Source organism: Agelaius phoeniceus, chromosome 3 (assembly GCF_051311805.1).
Source record: "Agelaius phoeniceus isolate bAgePho1 chromosome 3, bAgePho1.hap1, whole genome shotgun sequence".
In the NCBI taxonomy this organism is placed as follows: domain Eukaryota; kingdom Metazoa; phylum Chordata; class Aves; order Passeriformes; family Icteridae; genus Agelaius; species Agelaius phoeniceus.
In genome coordinates this window covers 98426073-98449551 of record NC_135267.1, presented here as the reverse complement: position 1 = coordinate 98449551, position 23479 = coordinate 98426073, and the positions used below count along the sequence as shown (strand labels likewise).

At 41.9% G+C, this 23479-nt stretch overlaps 2 protein-coding genes across 12 annotated transcripts in view; one reads left to right on the top strand and one right to left on the bottom strand.

The window, feature by feature from the left end:
- Positions 1–3609, top strand: part of LOC129118729 (uncharacterized) — a 10738-nt gene extending 7129 nt beyond the window's left edge. For all 3 annotated transcript variants that reach the window (XR_013181501.1, XM_077175951.1, XM_077175950.1), the window contains one exon: positions 2445–3609. The gene's annotated coding sequence lies outside the window, so the exon portion shown is untranslated. The remainder of the gene's footprint in view (positions 1–2444) is intronic.
- On the bottom strand, positions 3420–23479 carry BROX (BRO1 domain and CAAX motif containing). Of its 9 annotated transcripts, XR_008534002.2 has the most exons (14): positions 22944–23347; positions 21372–21502; positions 20644–20750; positions 19027–19123; positions 17550–17645; positions 16829–16901; positions 16376–16481; positions 15752–15841; positions 14932–15017; positions 13545–13626; positions 12362–12512; positions 10791–10950; positions 9411–10334; positions 3420–4114 (listed from the first exon to the last, which is right to left on the bottom strand). XR_008534002.2 is itself a non-coding variant. In XM_054630273.2 (13 exons), the coding sequence occupies exons 2-13, from the start codon at positions 21470–21472 to the stop codon at positions 10248–10250; spliced, it is 1236 nt and encodes a 411-aa protein (XP_054486248.1). In that variant the 5' UTR covers positions 21473–21502; positions 23372–23479; the 3' UTR covers positions 5896–10247. The 9 variants fall into 9 exon arrangements, 6 of the variants coding, with proteins under 6 accessions (XP_054486248.1, XP_054486249.1, XP_054486247.1 ...); XM_054630273.2 differs by lacking the exons at positions 3420–4114; positions 22944–23347 and adding an exon at positions 23372–23479 and having other exon boundaries at positions 5896–10334; XM_054630274.2 differs by lacking the exon at positions 3420–4114 and having other exon boundaries at positions 5896–10334; positions 22884–23347.

Here is a 23479-nt window from a genome sequence, read left to right as displayed (position 1 = left end):
TCTTGTTAAACAGAAATAAGAACAGAATTTTATGGACAAGAATCAAGCTCAGGGGAAAGATCTCAAATTATGCTGCCACAGCTGAGGTCCTGTTCTAAAATTCAGTTGTATCACACCTAAAACTTGGAAAACTACACTGCCAGTTTTAGATATCACTTTTCCAAAGCAGACATTCACTTTAAAGCACAAACTGGCACAAGCTGACACTTCAGGCTTTCGGGGAAGTTGTGTTGTTGCACCTAAATTGCAAGAGTCCACGTGTGATTCTTCTCTAAAGTTAAACTGGCTAACTTGAACTTCAAATACAGATTCAGACAGTTTCAAGTTTCCACAACTTTTGGGACCCCTTCATTGATAGGTAATGAAAACTGAATTTAAATTTACAAAGTCCATAAGCTGTTATCTTCACATTAAAAAAAAAAAATCCTATCTTTTCTGTAGAATTTTATTGCTAGAAAAACTCTACCACACATTTCATGCATCCTTAGTTACAAAATTTCACTCAGCTGATCATCCATGAGGTGTTTCCTCAAGAAATCCTGGGACTTACCTTGGATCATCTGAATGTCCTGTACAGCACCATTGTTGCAACCATCAGTAACCAGTCTAGCAGCATAACAAAGCAGGGCAGGTTGTTTTCTTACTGGCAGGAATAAGTAAAGGATAATTGGAGTTACCTCACATTATCCCAACAGCAAACACCACTAATAGAACCAGGAGCGTTGCAACAGAACCACACACTTTAGGGACTTTCAGAGAACTGGTGACAAGAAAAAGGTTTAGAGATGAAAAAGGTTTTGGGAAGAGTTTTGTGTCATCTACATTCCCAAAGGTCCTTTATGGTTAGAAGAAGTCAATCCTGTACAGTGTCATGAACTTAGTCACCCATCAAAAAACTTTCACCTAACTCTTGGATCAGGCTGAATTTGGGATATTGCCTATTGCAAAGATGCACATAAAGGCTCAACTATTTTCTGTTTCATGTGGCTTTGTAGTATGTCCAAGGACCCTCAAATGCTCTTCTCTGCACAGCCAGTGTGGTTGTCCTCATTAACTTTCTCTCCACACCATGTCCAGTTTTTTGCCATGGCTGTTGCTGAGGAATGGCACCCCTGCCTCTTCCTGGGCACCATCCTACTGAGAAATCTTGTGGTTTTGTGTCCCTCTCCCCCAACACACACTTGGGCAGGTGCCTGCGACAGCAGAGTGTCCAGGAGCCCCAGGAAGGCCTTATTTGCAATGCAAGGTTAGAACACACCGAGTTTAACTTCACATTCCAGTGTTGTTCATGGAAAGTGGAAATGAGGGGAATAGACCAACATTTATTTATGGCAATCTTGTATCTCACAGGGTGATAGATTTTCATGGTTATATTGAGATTACTTTCTTATAGCCACATTGATTGCCACAGAATAATTTCTTATTTGTATTCCTGTAATCAGGCCAGGAAGAATCAAATGTTCCATTTAAACAATTTTTTTTTCCGGTCAGTGGTAAATTTTTCATGCTCTTCTAGGTCTGAGTTCTGGATTAACTGTAAATGAGTAAAATAAAATTGTGAGGGAAGAGAAAAGAAAAATATCTGCTTTCTTTATATCAACTCATTCACATTAATACCAGTTGTGGCTGAGACTTTTTTGCAACATGCAGGGGGAGCTTTTTCAGGCCAGGTCCCTCAGCAGTTCTGTGCATACTCAGCACTGGTTTCAAAACTTTTCATTGGCATTCAAGAGTCTGTTAAATTTATCTCATTTTATTAGTATTTATTTATTAACAATTTGCAAAATCAATTGTTCCTGCACTCTAACTATGCATTATTTACCTTATCCAAAAGAAAAGCTGGACTGATTAAATCCTAAGGAAGGTTTCCTCCTATAGCACCATTTAAAACTGCAGCCCCAGTGCAGGTTTCAATCTAATGCACTATTTTTCCTTGAAACCTGCCTGCACATACATCCCAACTCTGTGTGGCAGTGAGAAGCAGTCTGAAGGTTATTGCTGTAGCTATGGATTATCAATATCATGGCCACAAATGCAATTTCTGTTTGTTTTTTAAAGCACCCAAACCCCCTTTTACTTAGTTATTATTTCTGTTGTGGTTATCTCTAGATGATATTAAAAACAGGCAAAGTGCATCCATTGGGTAGAAAGAGCCAAGTCTGTGTAAATTGTAAATGAGAACTCCCCACAACTGAACGAGCATAGGGGCACACAATTATTTGTGTCTTGGAATTCCTGCGGTAGGTGGATGCCCTTGGTTACCTCCACAGGCTGTGCTGTCCATGTGCACTTGGTCAGGATGTTTTCTGAGATGATGGAGGGGAAGAGGTGAAACACAGTGACAGTCCTTGATGGCTCATTTCAGATATGTCACTCAGTAACTGTCATATTTACCTGAAACTCTCTCCAGAAAGTGTTTTCTTACCAAGATTTTTTTCTTTCAGCACGAGACAGAAGAGATTGTGGAAGCTGCAGGGAGATTTTTTAACTGCCTTGCCAGCAGAAAGGTTTTTCCATTAAGAGTTACAGCATGGAGATTTTTAAAGCTGTGTTGCCAGAAGCAAATGGTTTGAATTTAAATGTGTGGCATTGAGTTCAACATTTTCTCTTTTCTCTGTTCATTAATTTCCTCTTATATTCCTAAGGAGCTACCATGTATTACAGTACTTTTCACAGGAATTCAGGTAATGTGATTTTAAGCTTTATGTGGATTCTTTTTCTGGTCAATTCATTAACACTTAAAAGTTTCTGCAGTTTGAAGGAGCAAGAAAGTCCTTAGTCAGGCTGACTAAACCTGGTGATACATGGCTCAAATTTTAAAAACCTGGCAAGAATGACAACCTTTCTTGGTCCACCCTTGATTAGAATCATCCTATTCTGATTTTTCTGCAAGTGCTTTCTGCCACACTGTTTGCAAACTGTGAAGTTTGCAAACTTCATACCATACCTAACATACCACATATTGCTGTCTATCTGTGTGATAACCATGGTTTTCTGTTGTTTTCATCCACAAAGGCTGCATCTGGGCACGCAAAAGCTCCTTTGTGGGTACAGTAAAATGTAACCTTTGGAAAAAGCTGATGGGCTGATACTGTGCAATGTAGTCTGAATTGTATTGATAGAGTTTGTATCATTTGAACAAAAGAAAATAGCTAATTTTACAAATCATCAAGGGTTTTAAATCCTGGTGATAATCCCTTCAGACACCACCAGTAAGTATTAAAAGAAGGAGAAAAAATAGCTAAGTGCCAGCTTTGTTGCTTGGATAGTGACTGCATTCCAGTTAATCCATCCTTAAAGTAAGTTGATTGATCATATTAAAAAACGTTAAAAACATTTTTTAACGTTAACTTCCTAAGGAATTAAATTTTTGCAATTCAAACTGTCCCAAACCAGAGATACAGACTCCAACTGTGAACTATGGAAACAAGAAGAAAGCTTTAATTTTGAGCATAAAAACAAGTTAATCTGTGAAGTTGCACCAAACACAGTTCTGTACCATTCAGCTTGCTATATGATCTACCACCTTGCAAAGAAAACCTGTAAGCTCTTTTAATTGATCTCCTCAGACTGGCCAGACTCAGCTAATATATTCTTCACTTTAAATAATCTTACCATTGGCGGCAGGTTTTGATAGACTAGTTAGTGTATGCAACAGCCATACACTGAGTTTGGTTAGAACCAAGTCTTGGAGATACATCACCTGTGTCCTGTTTGCCAGTTTGCCAAACCAAACAAGACAAAAATGGCAAAGTTCCACGTTTTATCCCAGAAATTCACAACTCCATGACTGAGCTCTCCAGACGAACCTCAGTTGTGTCATTAAATGTGGCTAGAGGAAGGCTCACTTGGCAGTCTTTGGGAGTACCACAATTCCTGTATTTGTAACTGTCTCCATTTTTAATACTGATGTTTTCCTGTGTGGAGATTTCTTGTCATACTCGTGATTTTTTCTAAACATCCACAGCTAAAGCTCCTGTTTCCTGCCGCAGTCCTGATCTGCAGATGCTGCTTGTGTCCCATCATTCAGATGTTGTTTGCACAGGGCACTGCTATCATGTTTATTCCTGCTTGGCAGCTCAGCACCACACAGCCACTCACTCACTTCCTAGCCCTGGGGGAGAGAATCAGAAAAGTAAAAACACTGGTGGGTTGAGATAAAAGCAGTTTAACTAAATTAAAACAAAACAAAACCAAAACCAAAACCAACCAAACAAAAAACCCAAACCAAACCAAACCAAAAAAAACCACAAAGAAGACGGAGAAAAAAACCCTTGAAACCCAAGAAAAACAACAAACTGATGCCCAGCCAGTTTCTGAGCCAAAGGAGCTCCTGCCAACCTCCATCCCCATGGTTTGATTGCTGAGCATGGCATCACATGCTGTGGGAAATCCCTCTGGTCACTGGGGGTCAGTTGCTCCGCTGTGTCCCCTCACAGCCTCCTGTGCACCCCCAGCTCGCTGGGACATGCTGGCAGGGCAGTGTGCAGAGGAGAGAAGACTTTGGTTCACATTTCCAGCTGCCCAAGGCCTCATTGTCCACCTCATGGCCTTTTGCCCAAAGCCATGAGCAGGCAGCTGATGGACACAACTTTGGCCAGCAGTGGCTCTGTCTTGGAGCTGGCTGGATCAGGCTCTGGCCAAAATGAGGGTAGCTGCTGCTCACAGAAGCTGCCTTCCCACTTAAAATCCTTGCCATAAAAACCCAGCCCATGACCCCGGAGAAACCCCACAGAAATGCAGACAGTTTCTCCTTCCCAAAGGGCAGATGCCCTGGAGAGGCTGTCAGGCCCTGGGACAGAGCAGCTGCTGGGACATAGGGCAAGAGATCTTCTCTGTTTGTCAGTGCTCCTGCTCCATGGCCTTGGTGATGAGCTCAATGGAGAGGTAGCTGTTCTAGTCACAAGCATGCACAGACTCCTGGATGCCCCCCCGTCGTAATTACAGAGATGTTCCACATGAAATGATGTAGAAGATGTAACTCGTGACACCTCTTCCCATTTTAAAACTGCAGTGCTTTCTTGAGTGCACACTGTCTGTGCTGGGCAGCTGTGTGGAAAAACTGCAGGAAAACATGAGGTCTTCTGCCCCTTGGTGGTCATCACTCCAGCAGGGTCCTGTGGGAATTTTTTACCCATTCAAGAGGGCTCTGTTGGTGCTGTTATGCACATTTTGACAATGTTTGGGGAGAAAGTATTAACTAAGTGGTGCTGGCAGAAACTGGGAAAGCACAGCCAGCAGATGAGAGGGTCCAGGTGTCACAGAGGACAAGGGTCCTTGACCCTGAGATTTGAGAGCAACTCAACAAAGCAAGGGCAGCCTTACATTCCAGAGGCCATCAACATGGACATTGCAAACGAGTCCTTCTTTGGGAAAGCCAGACAGAAAGATTGGAGGCATGAAACAAAATTATGAAAGACCACCACATGGCTCTGAGAGACAGCTGGGACTCCTGGAGACAGCAGCAGATGCATGTCTGGTTCAGACAGGGAAGACTGAGCCTGCTGTGGTAGAGAGGCTTCATCCAGAATATCAGAGAAGTGATTCCCAAATAACCACCTTGACATAGTATAATAGAACATCCCACAACGTCACAGACCTTGGCAAGGACTGGGATTTTGGACAGCCATAAGAAATTCTCCCTAATTACTTTCTTTTTTTTCTAAACAAGAATTTGGAAAGCCCATCTCCTCTCTTCCTGCCTCAGGACTTCACATGCTTCATTGTAGCTACTACTTCCATAAATATCCAATTCATGGATCTCCCTTATTTAAGTCTTCCTATAAGCAAGGATTAAGTATAATAACAAAGTTACATTAAATTGCAGAAAGTAATAATCAAGACAGAGCCTCTTTCTTGCTACTCTGTGTAAAATTTTAAATAATGAAATAAACATGATATTTGAAAATTGTTTATTTTAAATGGCATTCTGAAACTTGTGGCTATATACAAATTTTCCAACTATGAAACTTAAGATTGCATGGTGACTGTCTTCACAAAGTAAGGCTGCTCGGTCAGTGATCTCAGAGCTGATTCCATTGAAGTGGGATTACTCGGAATACAGGATGGCTTCTGGAAGCTTGTAATCCATGAAGACATCAACACCAAAGGAGGGAGGCCTTCCATACATAAAAAGCGAATCAAGGATACCCTGGGTTGCCACGGGACCTTTGCAGAATTTGAGAGCATCACCAGCATGGAAAGGTCTGAGACAAGCCAAGGGTCACTGTGGAAAGGCCTCTACACTGCACTCACAACTTGGAGACAGGTACACACTCCAGAGGCTTTTCCATGCCAGTCTTACTCACTGTGCTTTATTCCTCCCTCAACTGGACCAGTGACAGGAAAAAAACACAGAAAAGGGAAAACCAGCTTATGCTACTATGGTAATTTAAGAGTGATCTTTAGAGACAGAATCTTTTTAGGGATAATTAACAGGCATGAACAGGATTTATGTTAATGCTGAAACATCAGTTTAGATACCAGACACAGGGGTGGGATGAAATGTTTCACCCCACAGCCAACAGATAGAAAGTCTTCACCTCCTGGAATTACCATGGAAGACAGATGAGCTACTGCCTCCTCTCATGCTCCCCAATACTAAAGGCAGAGATATGCTTCATGAGTTTGAAGCACAGACAGACAATTAAAAATACATTTTAGTAATATTTCCCATTAAAACCTTACCCATAGCACAGTACTAAAATGTGCAACAAAATGACAGGAGTATTTACAAGCATATTGTATTGTACCAAATTTGCAAGACAAGAAAATTTTAAAGTGCAAAGTTGTCTCTATTCTACTATTCTATTCCACACAGATGCAGGGATCCATTTTCCTGCTCGACGACTATCATTGTTACATTCACAGCATGGCTCCATGCTGAACATCTAAGTGACCAAACACCATCCCTAGGCTGACAGGCAAAATTCCTCTACCAAATCCAGTGAGAGGCAGACATTAGCATCCAAGGGCCAGGTTTAGTCCCTCAGCTGTATGTCACATGCTAGATGGAAAGTAACTACTGAAAACTCAGGAACATGAAACATGGAGGAAGTGTATTTAAATACATGGAGAAAGTATATTTAAATACATGGAGGAAGGTATTTAAGTGGAAATCCTACAAAAAGCTTGATGGTTTGGTTTACAGTATATTAAAGACAATCACTGCTTTCCTTAAAGCACGAAACAGAGGGCCCAGCACTCTGTGTTTTATTCAGCTGCAGTTCTGTCCTGCTTCAGATGGGGCACAAATTTTTAAAGATTATTTACACCAACAAGATTTGCAGGCTTAGCCATGAGAGCCTCTAAAACCAGAGAGAGGCCATAAAAACAGGCTCTTGCAGCAAGAGAATATTAAAAAGTCACCATTCAAAATACTTCACTCATAAAAATTACTAGAGGGAGCTATAATAGAAGGAACATGGCTGCTGGGTTTCCAGATTAACAGAAACTCCCAGTTCATTCATTCATATTCTTAAGCATATTGGACAGTTAATCTACATCTTATTTACAGTAATTCCTGCTACTACCCAATAAAACCAGAAGAGAAAGCTGCTCATTGCCCCACAGCTCTCTCTACTTTGCAAACTAAACAGTCTCCAGCTTCTTATTTTTTGGCAAAACCATCCAATGTTTGCCACAGGAATTCAGCTACAAATAAACAAAGTTTGTCTTGAAAAGCAACACATGTTAAGTGTATTAATTTGTTCCATTATTCTATTTTTAAACTACTACATCATATCTACTGAAACAGCTATGGCACAAGAGGTTACACAGCTAGGCTTAAGTAATGTCATCATCTGACACAATTCACTTGGTTATACCCCAAACTATTTACAGTGAACTTGATTCAGACAAACAGCTCGGTTTCAGAAAGCGTGCAAAGAATTCCAAGTCCATAAAATAATATTTCCTACCAAGATGTTTAGGAATGATTTAGTCATGATTTGTTAATTTGATTGTAAGATATTCCTCTAAAGGAACCCACCCATGGGTAAAAGCTGAATTGGAAATGAGTCCCAGGACCTACAAGTGCATTAGCAAATGAGGGTAAGACTGCGCTACAGTTTGTAGCAGATGGAAGGGAAAATGAGGGGAGGAGGGAAAGCAGAATCTAGTCTGCACAGAAGGAAAACTATTTCAGTTGAAATGTGTATATATTGACAAAGAATTCTGAAAAACAATGAGTAGCTAAAAAAATTGTGATTGTGTAACTGAGTTAACTGTATCTTGATCCTTAAAGGGGGCGGGCTGAACAAATGTTGATGACTACAACTGGAATACAGTTTTAGAATTAAAATCTATATAAGAAAACTAACTCCACACTCTACTCTGGCAAAACCTAAGCTGGTATTTTAACAATGCAAGAAGTCTAATGAGTCAGCTGATCAAGTTAGAAACAGATTTGAGTAACTCTTCATGAAACATACACCAGGTCCCCACGCAGCACCAGAAGAAATGGAGCCATTTCAGGTATGTATTCTTCTTGATACTCATTATCCTCTAGGCCCCTGCAGAACAGTAACTTCTTCCAAAGAAATTCAGCTCACTTTACACTTAGTTTTATGTACAGAACTGACAGAAAGAAAAATCCATCATGGGACACAAGGAGGTTTGCATTTGATCAACCCATAATAGCCAGCATTAAAAGACTCTTTGCCTTTTGCATCAACAAATTTTGTAATTTGGTCCAGTATCTCAGGAAGAGTCTTGAGTTCCTTATTAACCTCCTTGGCAGCTTTTGTTGCAGAGGCCTTCAAAGAGTTACACACTTGCTCTCTAAGCTAAGTGTCTCCAAGCCCCATTAAGCATTTTAGAAGCATTGAATCACAGCACAGTGTAAAGTGAACAAACAGTACAAAGTGAGCAATGTGTTCACAGTTTACATCCACAGTAAGTGCATTGGCCATCATGTTTGCTGGAAGGGTGAACACTGTCAGGCTGCTCAGTTTCTTTCTCAGGCCAAGAGAGGCACAGCAACTGGTACCCAGGGATTGCAAGGCTCTAACTTCAACACATGCATCATATACCTTTGCATTTGCAATGAATCAGAAAGATGTTTTTGTTGTCAAGGGCGTTTTGCAGTGCTCAGCACTAAAGAATGCTGTCACATTTTCCACAGCAGGCAGAAATGGAAGCAAGTTCTACAAAATCCTTTCTTTCTCAGCCTTGACTGGGCTTGGCTTCTCTTGAAGAAAACAAGTTTTCTTCAGAAAGAGCTGATTTTAGTGCAATACTGCAAAACCTGAGAAGCAGCACTGTTTATACAGGGCATAAAGGAAATCTAGAGCTTGGCTTCCCAGCTGTGCCATCAGCTCTTCAGCTCATCTTTCCTCCCTGTTCTCCTGATAGCTTCTTATAGATACCACCCAGATGGAAACTGAGCAACTTACTTCCAAATCCATTACCTTATCATGACAGTTTCAGGAATTCCAGTGCCAGGAGATTAGAACTGTCTGCAGCCTTCGAACTTAACAAAGATTTGAAGATTCAGAAACTCTGCACAAATGACACAGGGATGCTTTGCTTTTAAGCACTTCCATATTGCTTGCTGCATTACTTTCACATACACTTTGATACTAAAGGATTTGGATTAAAGGACAGACAAAGCTAAGGTACTTTACTACAAATTCTGATATAAAACCCCTAATCTATAGACGAAAGAACAGAGACTAATAGTTTCAGAACATAAATTGTGCTCCTGTTATGCAGAACTTGAGGTTTCCCAAGTTCTATGCAAGTCCTGTGAAATACCATACGACTGTTATAATCCAAACCCAGATTTTCTTCCCTCACTACAATTCGGTGAATTCAGACACAACAAAGGGCTAAGCCTGAATGACAAAACTTGAATAAATATAACTGTTCATGCAAACTTCTGTTTGCAGAATTGGACATGATACAGCATATAAGGTAATGGAAAAACCCTCAAGCATTACAATCATGATACTTCCTTTGCTATTTGTGGTTAAAACTAAACCCACAAAAAGAAACTCCCTAGAGGCACAATAGGAACATTTAAGCTCACTAATTCTATGATGTCCTACTGAAACCAAAAATAAGTCAGATATAAATAACCACCTAGAAATCCACCACAATCTTAAGGAAGATAGACACATATTAACAAAGGTAAATTCAATTAGCCTTGTAAATGAAAAGAGGAGAATCAAAAAAAGGAGATCAGAACAAAAGCCCCAGAGTCCTATGAATAGAGTTTCAAAGTGAATTCAAAGCACTTATGGCATTTAAGAAATCTGGCATCCACTGTCTTTTTGAGGTTTTATATTTGGTTCCTTCAGAGGTTTTACTTCTTCATCTGGTTTTGGTTTAGCCTGCAAACAAGAAGAAAAAAAAAACCCAACTAAATACCAGAAGTACAAACCACTGTGTCTGCACAGTATTTATGCACAGCTAACTTTACATGTTATAATCTAATAGTCTCCTCTCTTTTCAAGGCTGAAGACTTTGAGTAAGCCCCAAGCAAGAGGGAAATGACAATTGTTCTCTGTTTCAGCATATTTAAATGAATCCTTTTCTAAAATATAATCTTTCTCTAGCATGCTGCAACATTACAGGACTTGGTAAAAAATGAGCTGATTTTCCAGATGCTGGCAGTGTGGCAGAGGTTAATTGACTTGCCCCTGCCAGAACAGAAGGATGAATTTAGGTGGTAGCCTTATGTCTGCTTCCTACACTGAGCTTGAGAATGTTATGGAAGAGCCAAACTAACTCTGTATGATATGCAGAATAAAGCCAGAGGGAAAGAACAGCACATGGCATTATCTTACAGTGTCCTCCTTTGGCCTCTTGGTGAGATCAAATGCTGCAACTGTTTCAGGAGTCCAGTGTGCATTTAAAGCTGGAAACTCAAAAGGAACAGGCTCTACTAAGCCATAGTTTGCTTTCAATTCCAGCTGGGGAGCCTCTGCTGGCACCTTCTGGAAATAGCTGGAACAGAATACAGAAATGTATTTAAAATACAGTGCACCATCTCTGCAAGTCTTGTTTGCAATTCTAAACAAAACAATCTGGGTTTTCACAGTGGCAAGCACTGCTGCTCTCTTCCATTTCATTAAGGGACTGCCTAACATGCATTCTGCCAGCAAGGTTCACAAGAACGAAAGAAACTCCTTGCTAGTATCGTTGTTTGTTCCCTAATTGTGTGGTGTGTTTTCTCCGACTTATTAACCATTATTCCCAGTGCTTTAATGAGAAGAGCATCTTTAGTCCAAAAAAACCCTTCAAAATAAAAATGAGAATTTAAAGTACTTTCCAAAGACAAAGAGGACACTTCTTTTCCTAAACAGTCCTAATGTGCCATAGTGGATGATGGCAACACAGCAGCCCCCCAAAGAGTGGCTACAGGGCAAAGCCTGACTCAGGGTGTCCCTCTGCCCTTGGCAGGGCAGCAGGAGCTCACACACTGACACACTCTACCTCACTTCCTGTGCTGCCAGAACTCTTCCAAAACAGTCACTGCTTTCTCTTTCCAAGTTTTGTTCTAGAGGGACAGGGACGTGCTGAAATCTCCAGTATGCTTTTGTTGTAAGCTCTGACAAGGGGTATTTGAACCAGAGCAGAGCATTTCTATTTCTATTTGCAGTTCACTTTGATGTACTTGACCATCCTTTCCATTTAGTCAGTTGCCCTATTATGTAGGTCTTTAAATATCATAAAAATTAAAATAACAAACCTATTATGAAAGGCTAAATCGTAATAGGATGGGAGAAATAAATGAGGAAAAGAACTCTAAACACAAACTAATCTTGATTATTTTCAACTGAAATAAAAAATTGGTATTTCCAAACCCTTTTTGGAAGGACATTAATGAACAGAAAGCCCTATTCACAATATTAACTATGCTTGGACTGATAAAGCTCCTAGCACCCTAAGCATGATCTTCACTGAAGGCAGCACTGTGTTTTGACTTCCCTGCTTGCAAAGCAGAATTGGCTACTGGTCTTCTCTACTTCCCCCTCTGTCCTCTTTTGCCTACTAGATCTCAGGAGACAGGAAGAGAGCATTAGAGCAACACAGCAACTTCTGCAGATTTTGTCCTGTGCAGAAGGAAAAGTTACCAGGTGCCTGAGGAATGAGGGAAGAAAACTGCTCAACCTCTCCATATGTCAGTCCAGCCCAACTTGCTGAACCGGCACAGGACACAGAGTGGGACAGCACAGACCCACTGCAAATCTGCCAAGAGAAAATTATAGAATTGCAAATTTATCTTTAAGTTACATGCCATGCCCTAAAGGAATATAACAACCAGAGAGTAAAATTTACCATCCCATCCTGAAATCAAGGCAAATGAGGTAATAATACTTCATGTAGAGTGCTGTACCAACCATGAATTACTTACATAAATCCATTCTCTCTCTGGCATTTTTCTAATGTGCTCTTAATCAAACTTCCTAATTTCCTAAAGAAAAGATGTCCAGAAGGTTTGGCAGTAGTCCCAGGCCCTTTGGTTTCTCCATATTCTTTGCACAATGCTTCAGCCTTGGTAAAAACTTTGCAAGAAAGAAAGAAAATAAAAAATATTTACATGACCCTCTTAAATCATGGTTCTCCCCTACAGTGCTTCACTCTTAGAAGACACCAGAATCCAATCAGGCCTCTTTCTTCTTAGAAACAAAACCAAACCAGTTCAAAGACAGCCAAGATTTACTGCATCCAACAAGTGACTAGGAACAGGAAAAGAAAAAGATAGCTTTTTGGGTGGGAAGATGCAGGAAAGCATTCTTATGTGTGGGGCAAAATGCAACAATAAGCCTAAGAACTGTGCCACATGGTAGGGAAAAACAGAGGGCATGAAGGTGTCCACACACAGCTGATGCCCCAAACCAAACAAGAATAACTGATATGGAGTGGGAGAAGAAGCACTCTTCTCTGAACAGCCGAACAGTATTTGTTTTACTCCAAGAAATCCAACTTAGTTTGTTCTTAATAATTTTCCAATTTATTTTTAAAACTAATATTAAAGTTTCCACTTTGAAGATTTGAGCATTTTTTATACATTGCAGTAAAGTTATGCAGGGCAGGCCAATGGGGTTCAAATAGCTTTGAAGAGAGAAGACTGGGCAGAAGACCTTGAACTACTGCAAACTTCCCTGAATATACCTTTCAAATGAATAGAAAAGAAATAAGTCACTGAAATCTGTTTAAAAATAAACAAGCAAGATCTAGATTTACTATTTAACCTCCAAAGCAGAAATGGCTGCACTACTCTAACATATAGACCACAAAACAGGATGACCAGACCCTTATGGGTTTTTATACTGTATACTGCAGGCAGCTCAAAGCCAGTCTTTAAGCCAGGCTAAGAAGTGAAGATGAAAATTTCCTGCAGAAATGTTATGAAAGATAGTATTTGGTAAGACCATTAAAAAAAAAATAAAAATACACTGCTCTATTCAAAGATGTGCTGGATTTCCATCAGGTGACAGATAAAATCTTTATGGGAGAGCAAATTAACACAATACAGCAAAACAGAACAGGCATGGCACCATCAGACCCTGTACTCCAGTCTCAACCACACTTACATTTTTCTGATTCCTGCAGAGATCTGATTGCTTCCCCACATTTATCACTTGCCAGTAAAGTCTGGCCATGGTAACAGTATGCCTGATGGAAGAGGACAAAATCATTACCAACATCCCTGGGCACTTCCTGCACCAATCCCCTCCTCCTGCTCCCTACAGGAGCTGCAGCTCTTTGAAGCTGCCATTCCCTGTAAATAGTTGACAGCTGGGGAATCCAAGTCAAAGCAGCATTCGCTGAGCCATTAATGCAGTTCAACATGAACACTGCAAACCAGAACCATGAACACTTAGTATGAAAGGAGCTGTCTCAGCTCTAGCCAAGAGTAACTGAGCTGCACAGAGCTGTTTGACCTGAAGCACTGCTACACAGGCCATTCCAAGCTCTCACCGCAGCAGTGTGCAGCATCAAGCCCCAGCACAGAAAGAGAATGAACCCCAGGCAAGTTTACAAAGCTAAGACTGAAAACTAAAACTACCTGAACACCCAAAACCTCCATCTGCAACAAACATCACTGAATCTGGTGAGGTGATGAGGTGTTCTGCTGTCCAAGATATTTTGTCATAGTCCAAATAACTTTTCCACCCCCAAAAAGTCGATTGTGCTTGAAGGTGGTATTGTATTCCAGTGAAAACTGAATTGCCTATTATCTGTTATCAGGAGCTGAGTTTAACTAGTACACACAACAGGAGAAGGAACAATCCCATCAACAAATGCCCACCTTGCCCCCCTTCCTTTAGTGTCTGTTCTCACACTACAAATCTATCTAAATCTACCACTGCCCAGATCACTCAAATTTAAAAAAAGGAGAAGTACCACAACTCTTACCCTCCCTCACCTCTCAAACCTGCTAATAAGGCAAGCAGATTTTAGTTACAGGCTCAGCCTAAGAGAAAGACCATTATGTAAACTGCTTAGCTTGGGCCTTTTGTACAGTATAAAAAAGATTACATGCTGTGGCTGGCTACAAGACACGGCAAATTGAGCAGCTGAGGATCTCAAGGGCACTGCAGTACTTGCCAGAAGATCCATCAGGCAAATAGGGACAGCTCTTGGAATGGTACCTTTTGGTACTTAATGCAGTTTCCTTCAGGGCCTTCATAAAGATTCTCAGCTCTGAACTGCGCCTAGGATCAGACTGTGATATAAATAACAGAGAGCACCATTATGCTCAACCTGAATGGCTTCAATTAAAGATCTGTGATCACAACAAATCCACACTGCTGCAATTTCATTTGGCTCCACAAAAACAGTTCAAATGTCACTGACACTGCACAATTCCTCTTCACAGTATGCAAAGAAAGCCAAGGCAATACTTAGCCCCCATTCCCTATGCAGCCCTTGGCAGACAGACAACAAGCTGTGACTGCTGCCACCCAAAGTACTTACGTAGGCCATATAGAAACAGCTCTTCAAGTTTAAGTACTTCCTCCATTTACCTGCATAGGTTGGATCCAAACTAGATAATGTTTGATCTGTGAACACATAGGTAAATAATTCTTAAGACATTTCCTAAAAGAAAAACCCCAAACACATTAAAAGACCAGAATTCTTGAACTTAGCACTAGATCCTAACTCTAAAGTATCCAGAAACAAGGGACAAAAATTCCTCCTGCAAAAGCACAGAAAAACCCTGAGAAAACCACCAAAAATATATAGCTATCATGCAGTTGTCCCTAGAATTCCTGAAACTGCTGTCCACTAAGTCTGAATGGCTAATTCTCTAAGTATATTTATGCAGCATTTCAAAACTTGTTCCTAGTTTAAGTTCCAGTAGTGACTCCCATACTTCTGCACTTCTCCCACTTACCTCAGTAAGCCCAGAGATCATCTTAGTCATCTGGAAGGTGGTACATAATGAACTCACTCCACTCTCCATGCTCTGCATCATGACATGCGGCCCAAAGGCAGCTGGAACATACTCCACTGACATCAGGCCATTACTATGCTGCTAGTCTGTTTTCCTTCACTAATATTTCCTACCATCAGCCACCATTTCCTATCATAGAACAAGATTTCCACAAAACCAAAAAGCTTTATCATAATACATGCTGATAACTGAAGCCTTAAATGTGCTAAATAGAAGCTAAATACACACTCCACATCCACTGAGAACAGCATTAATATTGCAATTTATGGGTAGGTGAAGTGTATCTGCTGGCAAGAGTGTATAAATTTAGTCACTAAGGATACAAAACAAGACACTCACCAGCTTTTTGGTAGAAGTTGGCTGTTTCATAAGCAAGAGCAGCTATTAGGCCTGGATTATGTTTCAGCTCAATAGCCCGAGCAATTGTCACTGAAAAATAGTTCCACACCATGATTTAAGTTTAATTGAAATGTCCCATCACATCAAATCAGCAGAGGCATTTAGGGTTTTAAAACCCCTGCATGAACAGAAAATAGATGTTGTGCAGTCAAGCAAACAGCAGAATAGAGACAGGTTGTTTCTTGGATAGAATGATTCCAATTTAATATAAAAACAGAAGGAATGTTAGCCTTAAGAGTAGCTAATAAACAGAAGCTGCACATATTTTAAAGTAAAAGAGCTGGGAATGTCTGTTAGGCAAGCATGGTGGTGAAAGGGTTGCATGAAAGGAAGAAATAAGAAAAAGGAATAGTGCCACACACAAGTTCTTCCCAAGTGAAAGATATTCCATATTACAATTCTAATATCAGACTGATTTTTGGCATTTCGCAACCCGCCCCACTATGCCACATTACTTTAGGAGAATAAAAAACCCATGGCCTTGCTGCCAAGCAGAATTCATGAGACAGCAGTGACCCACAAAGAGTCACTTCCCACAGCCAACCAATGTATATTTGAAGATACCTTCTTGAGCTTCAGCTTGACACTGTATGATGTAGGACTCTGTAAGTCGAGCTTCTAAATCTCTTCCCTTTTCCACAGGTGTAATCAATTTTGGAATGTGACTTTCCTAAATACAAAGCAAGTCTCAGAGTTAGTTTAGGCCCAAAACCAGTGCAAAACAAGAAAACAAGTGCTTCGTGCCCAAATGGATGGGACACACTGAGTGAAGGTCCCAAGACAGCACATGACAGCACATGTAGCACATGATATGGGCCAACAGACAAACCACTCTTCCAGTGCCACTGGGAATGAGTTCCAGGGGATTGAGGGGTACCACAACATATTAACACCCTTCTGTTTCCTGCATCATTCAGGTGCTCTCAGGTATGTGTGTATAGCAGAGGCCTCTCTAAGACAAAAAGTCAAGTATTTGGAGACACCTTGGAGAACAGACAGCAAAGAAAGCCCTTCTACCTTGAGGTGTTTAAAAATCCCAGCTGCTATCTTCAAGCTGCGGTGAACGTCTTTTGCTTCATCCTCTGTTATACTGAGAAAATAGAATGAATTGGTAAAATTATAGTTAGAAAGGAACTCTAAGTGTCATTTAGTGCCACCTCCTGCTTTGGGGCACCACATTTTGCAACAGCAGATCAGGTCAGTTATGGCTTTGTCTAGATGAACCTTAAATCCTTCAAGAATCAAGAGTCCACTAATTCCCTAAGTGACCTATCCCACGGCTGTGCTACCCTCAGAATAAAAAAGTTTCTTACAGTGTCCAATCATGAAATAATCATATAGAGCTTGCTTGAAAGAAAAGAAATGTTAGATCCCGTGATGACTCTCAAGTAAAAGCCAATCTCAGTGTTAGAAGCCAAGGATTTAGAGGTCTATAGGGTTAAACGTCAGCAGAACTGTGATGTTAAGAATCTCAGTTTTCTACCTGGACATTTAGAGAGGGACTGATGAAGGGTTCATTCACAACTAACACTTTGTCTGTATCACAGTCATGTAGTACTACTGCACTCGGTTTACAGAGGCAAGAAGGGATTGAAGTGCTTGTGTGTAAAGACCAACTGCCTCCTGGAACTCCTCTGCCTGAGCTGGACATTTCCGATAGCAGGCAACCCCCAGAACCTGCTAAATCTTTGGTGGAGAATTGCTACAGCAGAATTGTTAAGAAAAGAAAACCACTTACTCTTCTTTTCCAGCAAGTCTTGATGCATATTTTGTGTACCATAAAGCTACATTAAATCCCATGGAAACCAGTTCAAACACTGCATCCTGCTGGGCACTACAGAAAGACAGACAAAAACCCCCCGAAAACTTAATGCATTCAGTTTTGTTCTCGCATCTCTCTCTGCTGATAGTTCACGTAGCAAAAGTTAACACTTCTCTCTATAAAACATTTTTTATTTATCATGTCAACAATTTCCAATTCTGAACCTCCTACTTTGCTGAACTGCTTAAGAGAGACATATTTTTTTTTACTTATTGCCTTTAAGAACTCATAATTAGAATCTACCACATTCAGATTCCCACCCTTCCCTTTTGGGAACTTTTATTTTAAAACTGTAACTTGAGATTTGTTTAGCTTTGGGTGTGGCTGACATTTTGCTATCTCTTTTTTTTTTTTCAGTCACACATCTTTGGAAAGCCTTGCCCTGGAATGTCCACTTTCAAGTTGTACTGCTAAGTTAATAAGTCAGAGTCTATTACAACTCTCTCAAATGAATGTTATTGCAATTATTTATGTAACTGCAGACAAACAGCAGGATTTTTTCCTGCAAATAGGTCTTTGAAAAGACTGAACTTGCAATCACAAGCTCAGTTTAGCTTAGGAACTAGCAAATCTTTTAAAAAGAAAGATGTGGGAGAGGGAAGAGTAATGTTGGCACAAGTACAAGTGTGCATGACCATGAGAAAATTAGAATAAAGTCCTAATCAACAAATTTTCTTCCATGGGGAATTAAAGCTTTGAGGAGGTCAAACACTTCTAGTGAAAGCTTGACAAATTTGTAGGCATGATTATACAACACAATTACCTCCAATAGCAAGAGACAAGTGAGTAATTCAGAAGGTTACAGATCTGTATTCCTCCTGGAAACAGAAGATTTGTTTGTTTGAACCAAGAGGACATGTATGAGACAAGTGAGTAATTCAGAAGGTTACAGATCTGTATTCCTCCTGGAAACAGAAGATTTGTTTGTTTGAACCAAGAGGACATGTATTCAGAGCTTCAGAGGACAAGAACAAAAACAGATCTTCAGCAACACTGGAACCTCCAAACACACAGAAGTTCCTGGTCAGGCAATAGTGCCAAATTAAGTTTTAAACTGCAGTGTGCTTTGTTACCATGCTCAACTCACCAATATCCTCAAGGCTCTTCTTTATACTGCTCTAGCTAACTGCAGGTTCAGTTTGTAGATCAACTGAGACCTAACAGACCCTTCTACCATTATTGTGCATTCTCACTGCTTAACATAAAGGCCACCAGGCACACTTCAGAACACCTAACAAAATACAGCAGTTACCAAAAACACAGCAACACCTTTTTAGAAACTACTTTGTGTTCAAGACTTTGCTGCATTTCTGTTTCCCTTCAGGCCTGTGCATGTGTGTAACAGAGCAGCAGAGAGCAGCTGCATACCCCGCACCCAGAAAAGCACACGCACCTCGGGACTTGTCCTTGTAACGTGTCTGTCCACTTGAAATTCTGAATATATCTCAACTTGCACTCTTGGGAAGAGTCATCCAATGAAAGGATAAAACCTATGGAATAATAAAACAGGCAATCTCAAAGTAAGAAGCAGAAATTAGTAATGAAGGAGATGGATCAATATGAATATAGATATAGATAAAGGAATGTTTCCTGCTGAACCCCTCAAAACCCCATGTTACTTCCTGGGATTTTTATTCCTCAGTATCTTGAGAACAAAATGTGCAAAAAACCAACTAGCTACTCCAGGAAACTGCTTGCCCAGCATGTTACCAACTCAATTCTGAGAATCTTGACTGCTCAAGGAAAATCTGGCAGACTTCTGCACGCCCCATACGGTGACAAGTTGGGAGTGGGACTAGCCCAGGTACAGGATGGCTGAGGGTGTTCAAGGTGAGTGAGTGGCTGTCACTGCCACCATACTGCCAACCAGGAAATTCCAGGAAAAGCTGCCTGGTCAACAGGGAGAGGGAAAAGGGCTTCTAAGCATGGGCTCACCTAGTCATCATCTATCTTCAGGGCTACAGGAAATTCGTTCTTTATGTCCAGTAGCCCAGAAAAAGCAGTTAGTGGGATGAGGCTCATGCTATGGGATATTCAAATCCTAGCATATGCAGGCCCAAGAAATTTTAGTGAGGCTGAAGAAGGGCCCTGGTCTGATCAGGTCTTACAGACCTTAAGAGGTCAAGAGCCTGCCATAGCAGCTACTGGGGCTATACCTGTCAGTGTGTCACATGTTTATAAAATCAGAAAATACTTGCTCCTTTCACATGCAGAAGATTTTAGTGGCCAAGCATGATATTTTCCTGAAAAAACTATCCAAATCTTGGCTGTTGCAACAGGGACTCTAATCTGACCTTTAGATCTGACATTAGCCTACACCCTCCCAGGAGCTCATTAAACCAATGTTTACTTCCCACAGACTGAAAGACCCCACTTTCCACAAATCAGCTGATTCCTGAAAACTCAGTCCTAAGAAACCTGGCTGAGCGCCTGACTGCTAAGAGAGAGTTACCCAAATATTGGCAGAAGGAAGGTTTCAAAGGAATGTGTCAGCACAGCTGAACCATCTACTGAAAATGCAGATACCATGCTAATGAGCACCTACATATATATACACACCTAAGATAAGCAGCAGTAGAAGGTAAACTTGCAACAAGTCTATGGTCTAGTATTAGACAAACCAGCAGTTTACACTGAATACTAAATGGAATAAACAAATAAATAGACTCAGGGAGTCTAGGGGAGCAACTCACCACCACCTAGAAGACAAATACATGTTTTCTCCTCCAACAGGAAGCAGAATTAGGTTAAAGGCAGGAGGGCAGGGCTGCCAGCACTTAGTATTGGCAGGGTCACAAAGGATACTGAAACTTGGAGAAGGGGCCTGGTGAGCAGCCAGCACCGGTATCAAGCACAGAACCCATGAAGATACATGAAGATACTCTCCTTCCTGAGAAGCGCAAAGCTTCCTTATGGGAGATCAGCACAATTAACATTCTGAGAAATGCCATTAAAATTGAACTGATACTTCTCTTGATAAATTAATAGTACTGCTAATAAATCTCCCTACCTTGCAGGAGTGAGAAGTAGAAGTCAGCTGCATTCTTCATCATTTCTGGATTACAACTTGAGTCTGTAAACAGCTCCAATAGCTGTGTTCGAGACAACCGCAAGTCACTAAATGAAAGAAGAAAAAAAAAAACCCTAAGAAATCCTATTAAAAATGTACCAATAAAGAAAAATCTTCCTTTCTCCTCTGGATACATATGACTGGACCCACAGGAGTGAATAATCAGTACTCAATCTACTGTTCTAACACTAACTAAAATAACTGTGCCTTTACCTACCAAGAGGTTGGGTGCACAGAGAGGAAAGGGAAGCAACAAGCAGGAACATTCTTTGACATTAGAATGGGATGATGAGATGAAGAGATAAGAATAGATCGGCAAAATAGGCTGAGACCCCTTTTCATTACATTCCTATCCACAACAGAACAGTCAGGCCCTATCCACTTATGGAAATTAAGCAATCCTCTACAGAGGAATGCACAGTCATCAGAAAGACAATGAAGTGTTTAGTCTTTTGCCTCTGCATTGTTGTAATTGGCCTTGCTATGCACTCAGAGACTGGAGAATTCATTCTCTGTAAGCAAACGTTCTGTGTTAGCAGTGTCTTACTGCCTCCCTGCCTACACATCTCTAGTCATCTTCAGCTCAAAAACTGAAGAGCAACCATTACTTTGAAGGATGTTCCACAAACTGCAAGAGGCAGAGTGTAGCTAGTCCCAAGTACACTTACTTGCAAACCTTTGTTGCAGCTGGAGTGGTGGCTACCCCATAAAAATTAAATGAAACGGGAGCTGTAGCCTTCAGAGGGTTGCGATGGAACCAGTGGGTCATTTTCTTCCTGCAGTGGTGTTTATGCCAAATCTAAGGAGTGGAAAGGAAAGAACAGCTGCAGGAACAGGTACAACTGAGGTGCTGCACATGTCCTGGTCCTCTGCTTGCAAAAAGATATTCCAAATGTAAATAATTTGAAATTAATTTCTTTTTTTTTCCCCATTTGAAATGCCAAGCTTCCACATGCCTCGTGCTCATTATCCATGTGCTTTGTGTGAGAATTACACTCTCTTGAAATACAAATACTTTCTGAGGCAACTATTTTAAGTTAGGCAAAAAGCTACCACCTACTTTGCTCTATGTGAGCACACACATTGCTAGGAAAAAAACCTCCACATTTGTTACCTCCTGCATAAGGCTGAACATATCTGTAAATTACATGAGAAATACCTCAGAATCACATAATCAATTGGGTTGGAAAATACCCTCAGATAAATGAGCCCAGCCTTTGTGAGAACATTACCATGACAACTAGAGCATGGCACTGCGTGACATGTCCAGCCTTTCCTTAAAGCCCTCCAGGGATGGAGGTGGATGACTCCACCTCCCTGGGCAGCCCATTCCAATGTTTAACAACCCCTTCTGTGAAGAAATGCTTCCTAATATAAAACCTGAACCTCCCTTGGCAGAGCCTGAGGCTCCTTCCTCCAATCCTGTCACTTGATACCTGGAAGAAGAGGCTGATCCCTAGCTTGCCACAACCTCCTTTCAGGGAATTGTAGGGAGTAATAAGGTTACCTGTAAGAGTCCTTCCTCCTTTCCAGGCTAAATCTCAATTCACTGAGATCATTGTACTGTGCCTGATCCATCTGTAAATAGCTTATGTGGCAGCCTTTGGTATACATGAACCTGCAACCACAAACCCTGACTAAAAACATGGATCTATTTATACACGTGTATCAGACCGGGAAGGCTGGGAGGGCAGAGATAAAGCCGACTCTCTCTTTTCTTTCCCTTCAATTTCAGCAGCCAAATATAACACAAGCATTGCAGTGAGTTTTACACCAGCAGTGCGGGGTGATGGAACATATTGGACACACCCTGAACATGGGAGGTAAAACGTCACCATGAGGACAGAAAAACTGAGAAGCAAGTTGTGTACTCTCCATCTCAAAGGTTTTCCAGACCTCACGGGACAAAGAGCTCCTGGTGTGAACTCGGAGCTGTATCTGCCCTGAGCAGGACGCTGGAACAGAGGCCCCCGAGGACCTCCATCATCCCGTGGTCCTTTTGGAATCCCTTCAGTTCATCCCTATAAAAAACACTCTACAGCTTTGCTGAGAAACAAACAAACAAAACCAAAAGAGACCCGAGAAGATCTGCCAAGCACAGATTCCCCGGCACAGCCCAGATCCCCCAGACCGAGCAGGGGGTTCGTTCATCACGCCAGCATCTATCGCGCCACGCTTACCGCCGGCACGTCTCGGGGTTTGTCCGTCAGGCCAGCGGCTGCCGCGCCGTGCCCACCCACCTGCGCAGCACTGCTGTCCTCGCGGTGTCACGGCCCGGCCCGGAACGGTCCCTGAGTAGATCTCGAGGCCGCGGGACCCCGGCCCGGCCCCGCCGCTCCCAGCGGTGCGTCACGCGCACGCTGCCGCAGGCAGCGCCAGCCGAGAGTCGACGGCACTGCCCCATCACGGCCGATCGCATCGACCCCGCCGCTCGCCCTCCTCCCCACCGGAGTCCCCGGGCCGCCGCCAACAACAGCCCTACGGGTGTAGGGCGTCCCCCCAGGACAGCGGCCGCCGGCGCGGCCGGGCCCACAGTCCTCCCGCGGAGAGAACCCTCGAACGCCACCAACACCGACAGGAGCCGGGACGCCAGCAAACCAGCAACAGCACCGGCCTTCCCGAGAGGCGAAAGCCACCTGCAGTGCAGCAGGGGGGCGCCGGGGCTTACCTGGGGGCGGGCCTGTCGTGGCGGCTCGGCCGGGAGCAGAGGGAGGAGCGAAGGGAGGAACGGAGCGACCCCGCCCCGGCCCCGCCCATGCGCACGTGACCGGCGCCA

Bases quoted from the DNA above. Each gene is read 5' to 3' on its own strand.
- BROX (XM_054630273.2), bottom strand. From the start codon at position 21,472: ATGACCCACTGGTTCCATCGCAACCCTCTGAAGGCTACAGCTCCCGTT. The intron at 16,902-17,549 runs GTAAGTGGTTTT...CTATTTTCTCAG, and splicing joins AGACTTGCTGGAAAAGAAGA to TATAACAGAGGATGAAGCAA. The intron at 10,335-10,790 runs GTAAGATAATGC...TCTTGTTTGCAG, and splicing joins AGAGGCCAAAGGAGGACACT to GCTAAACCAAAACCAGATGA.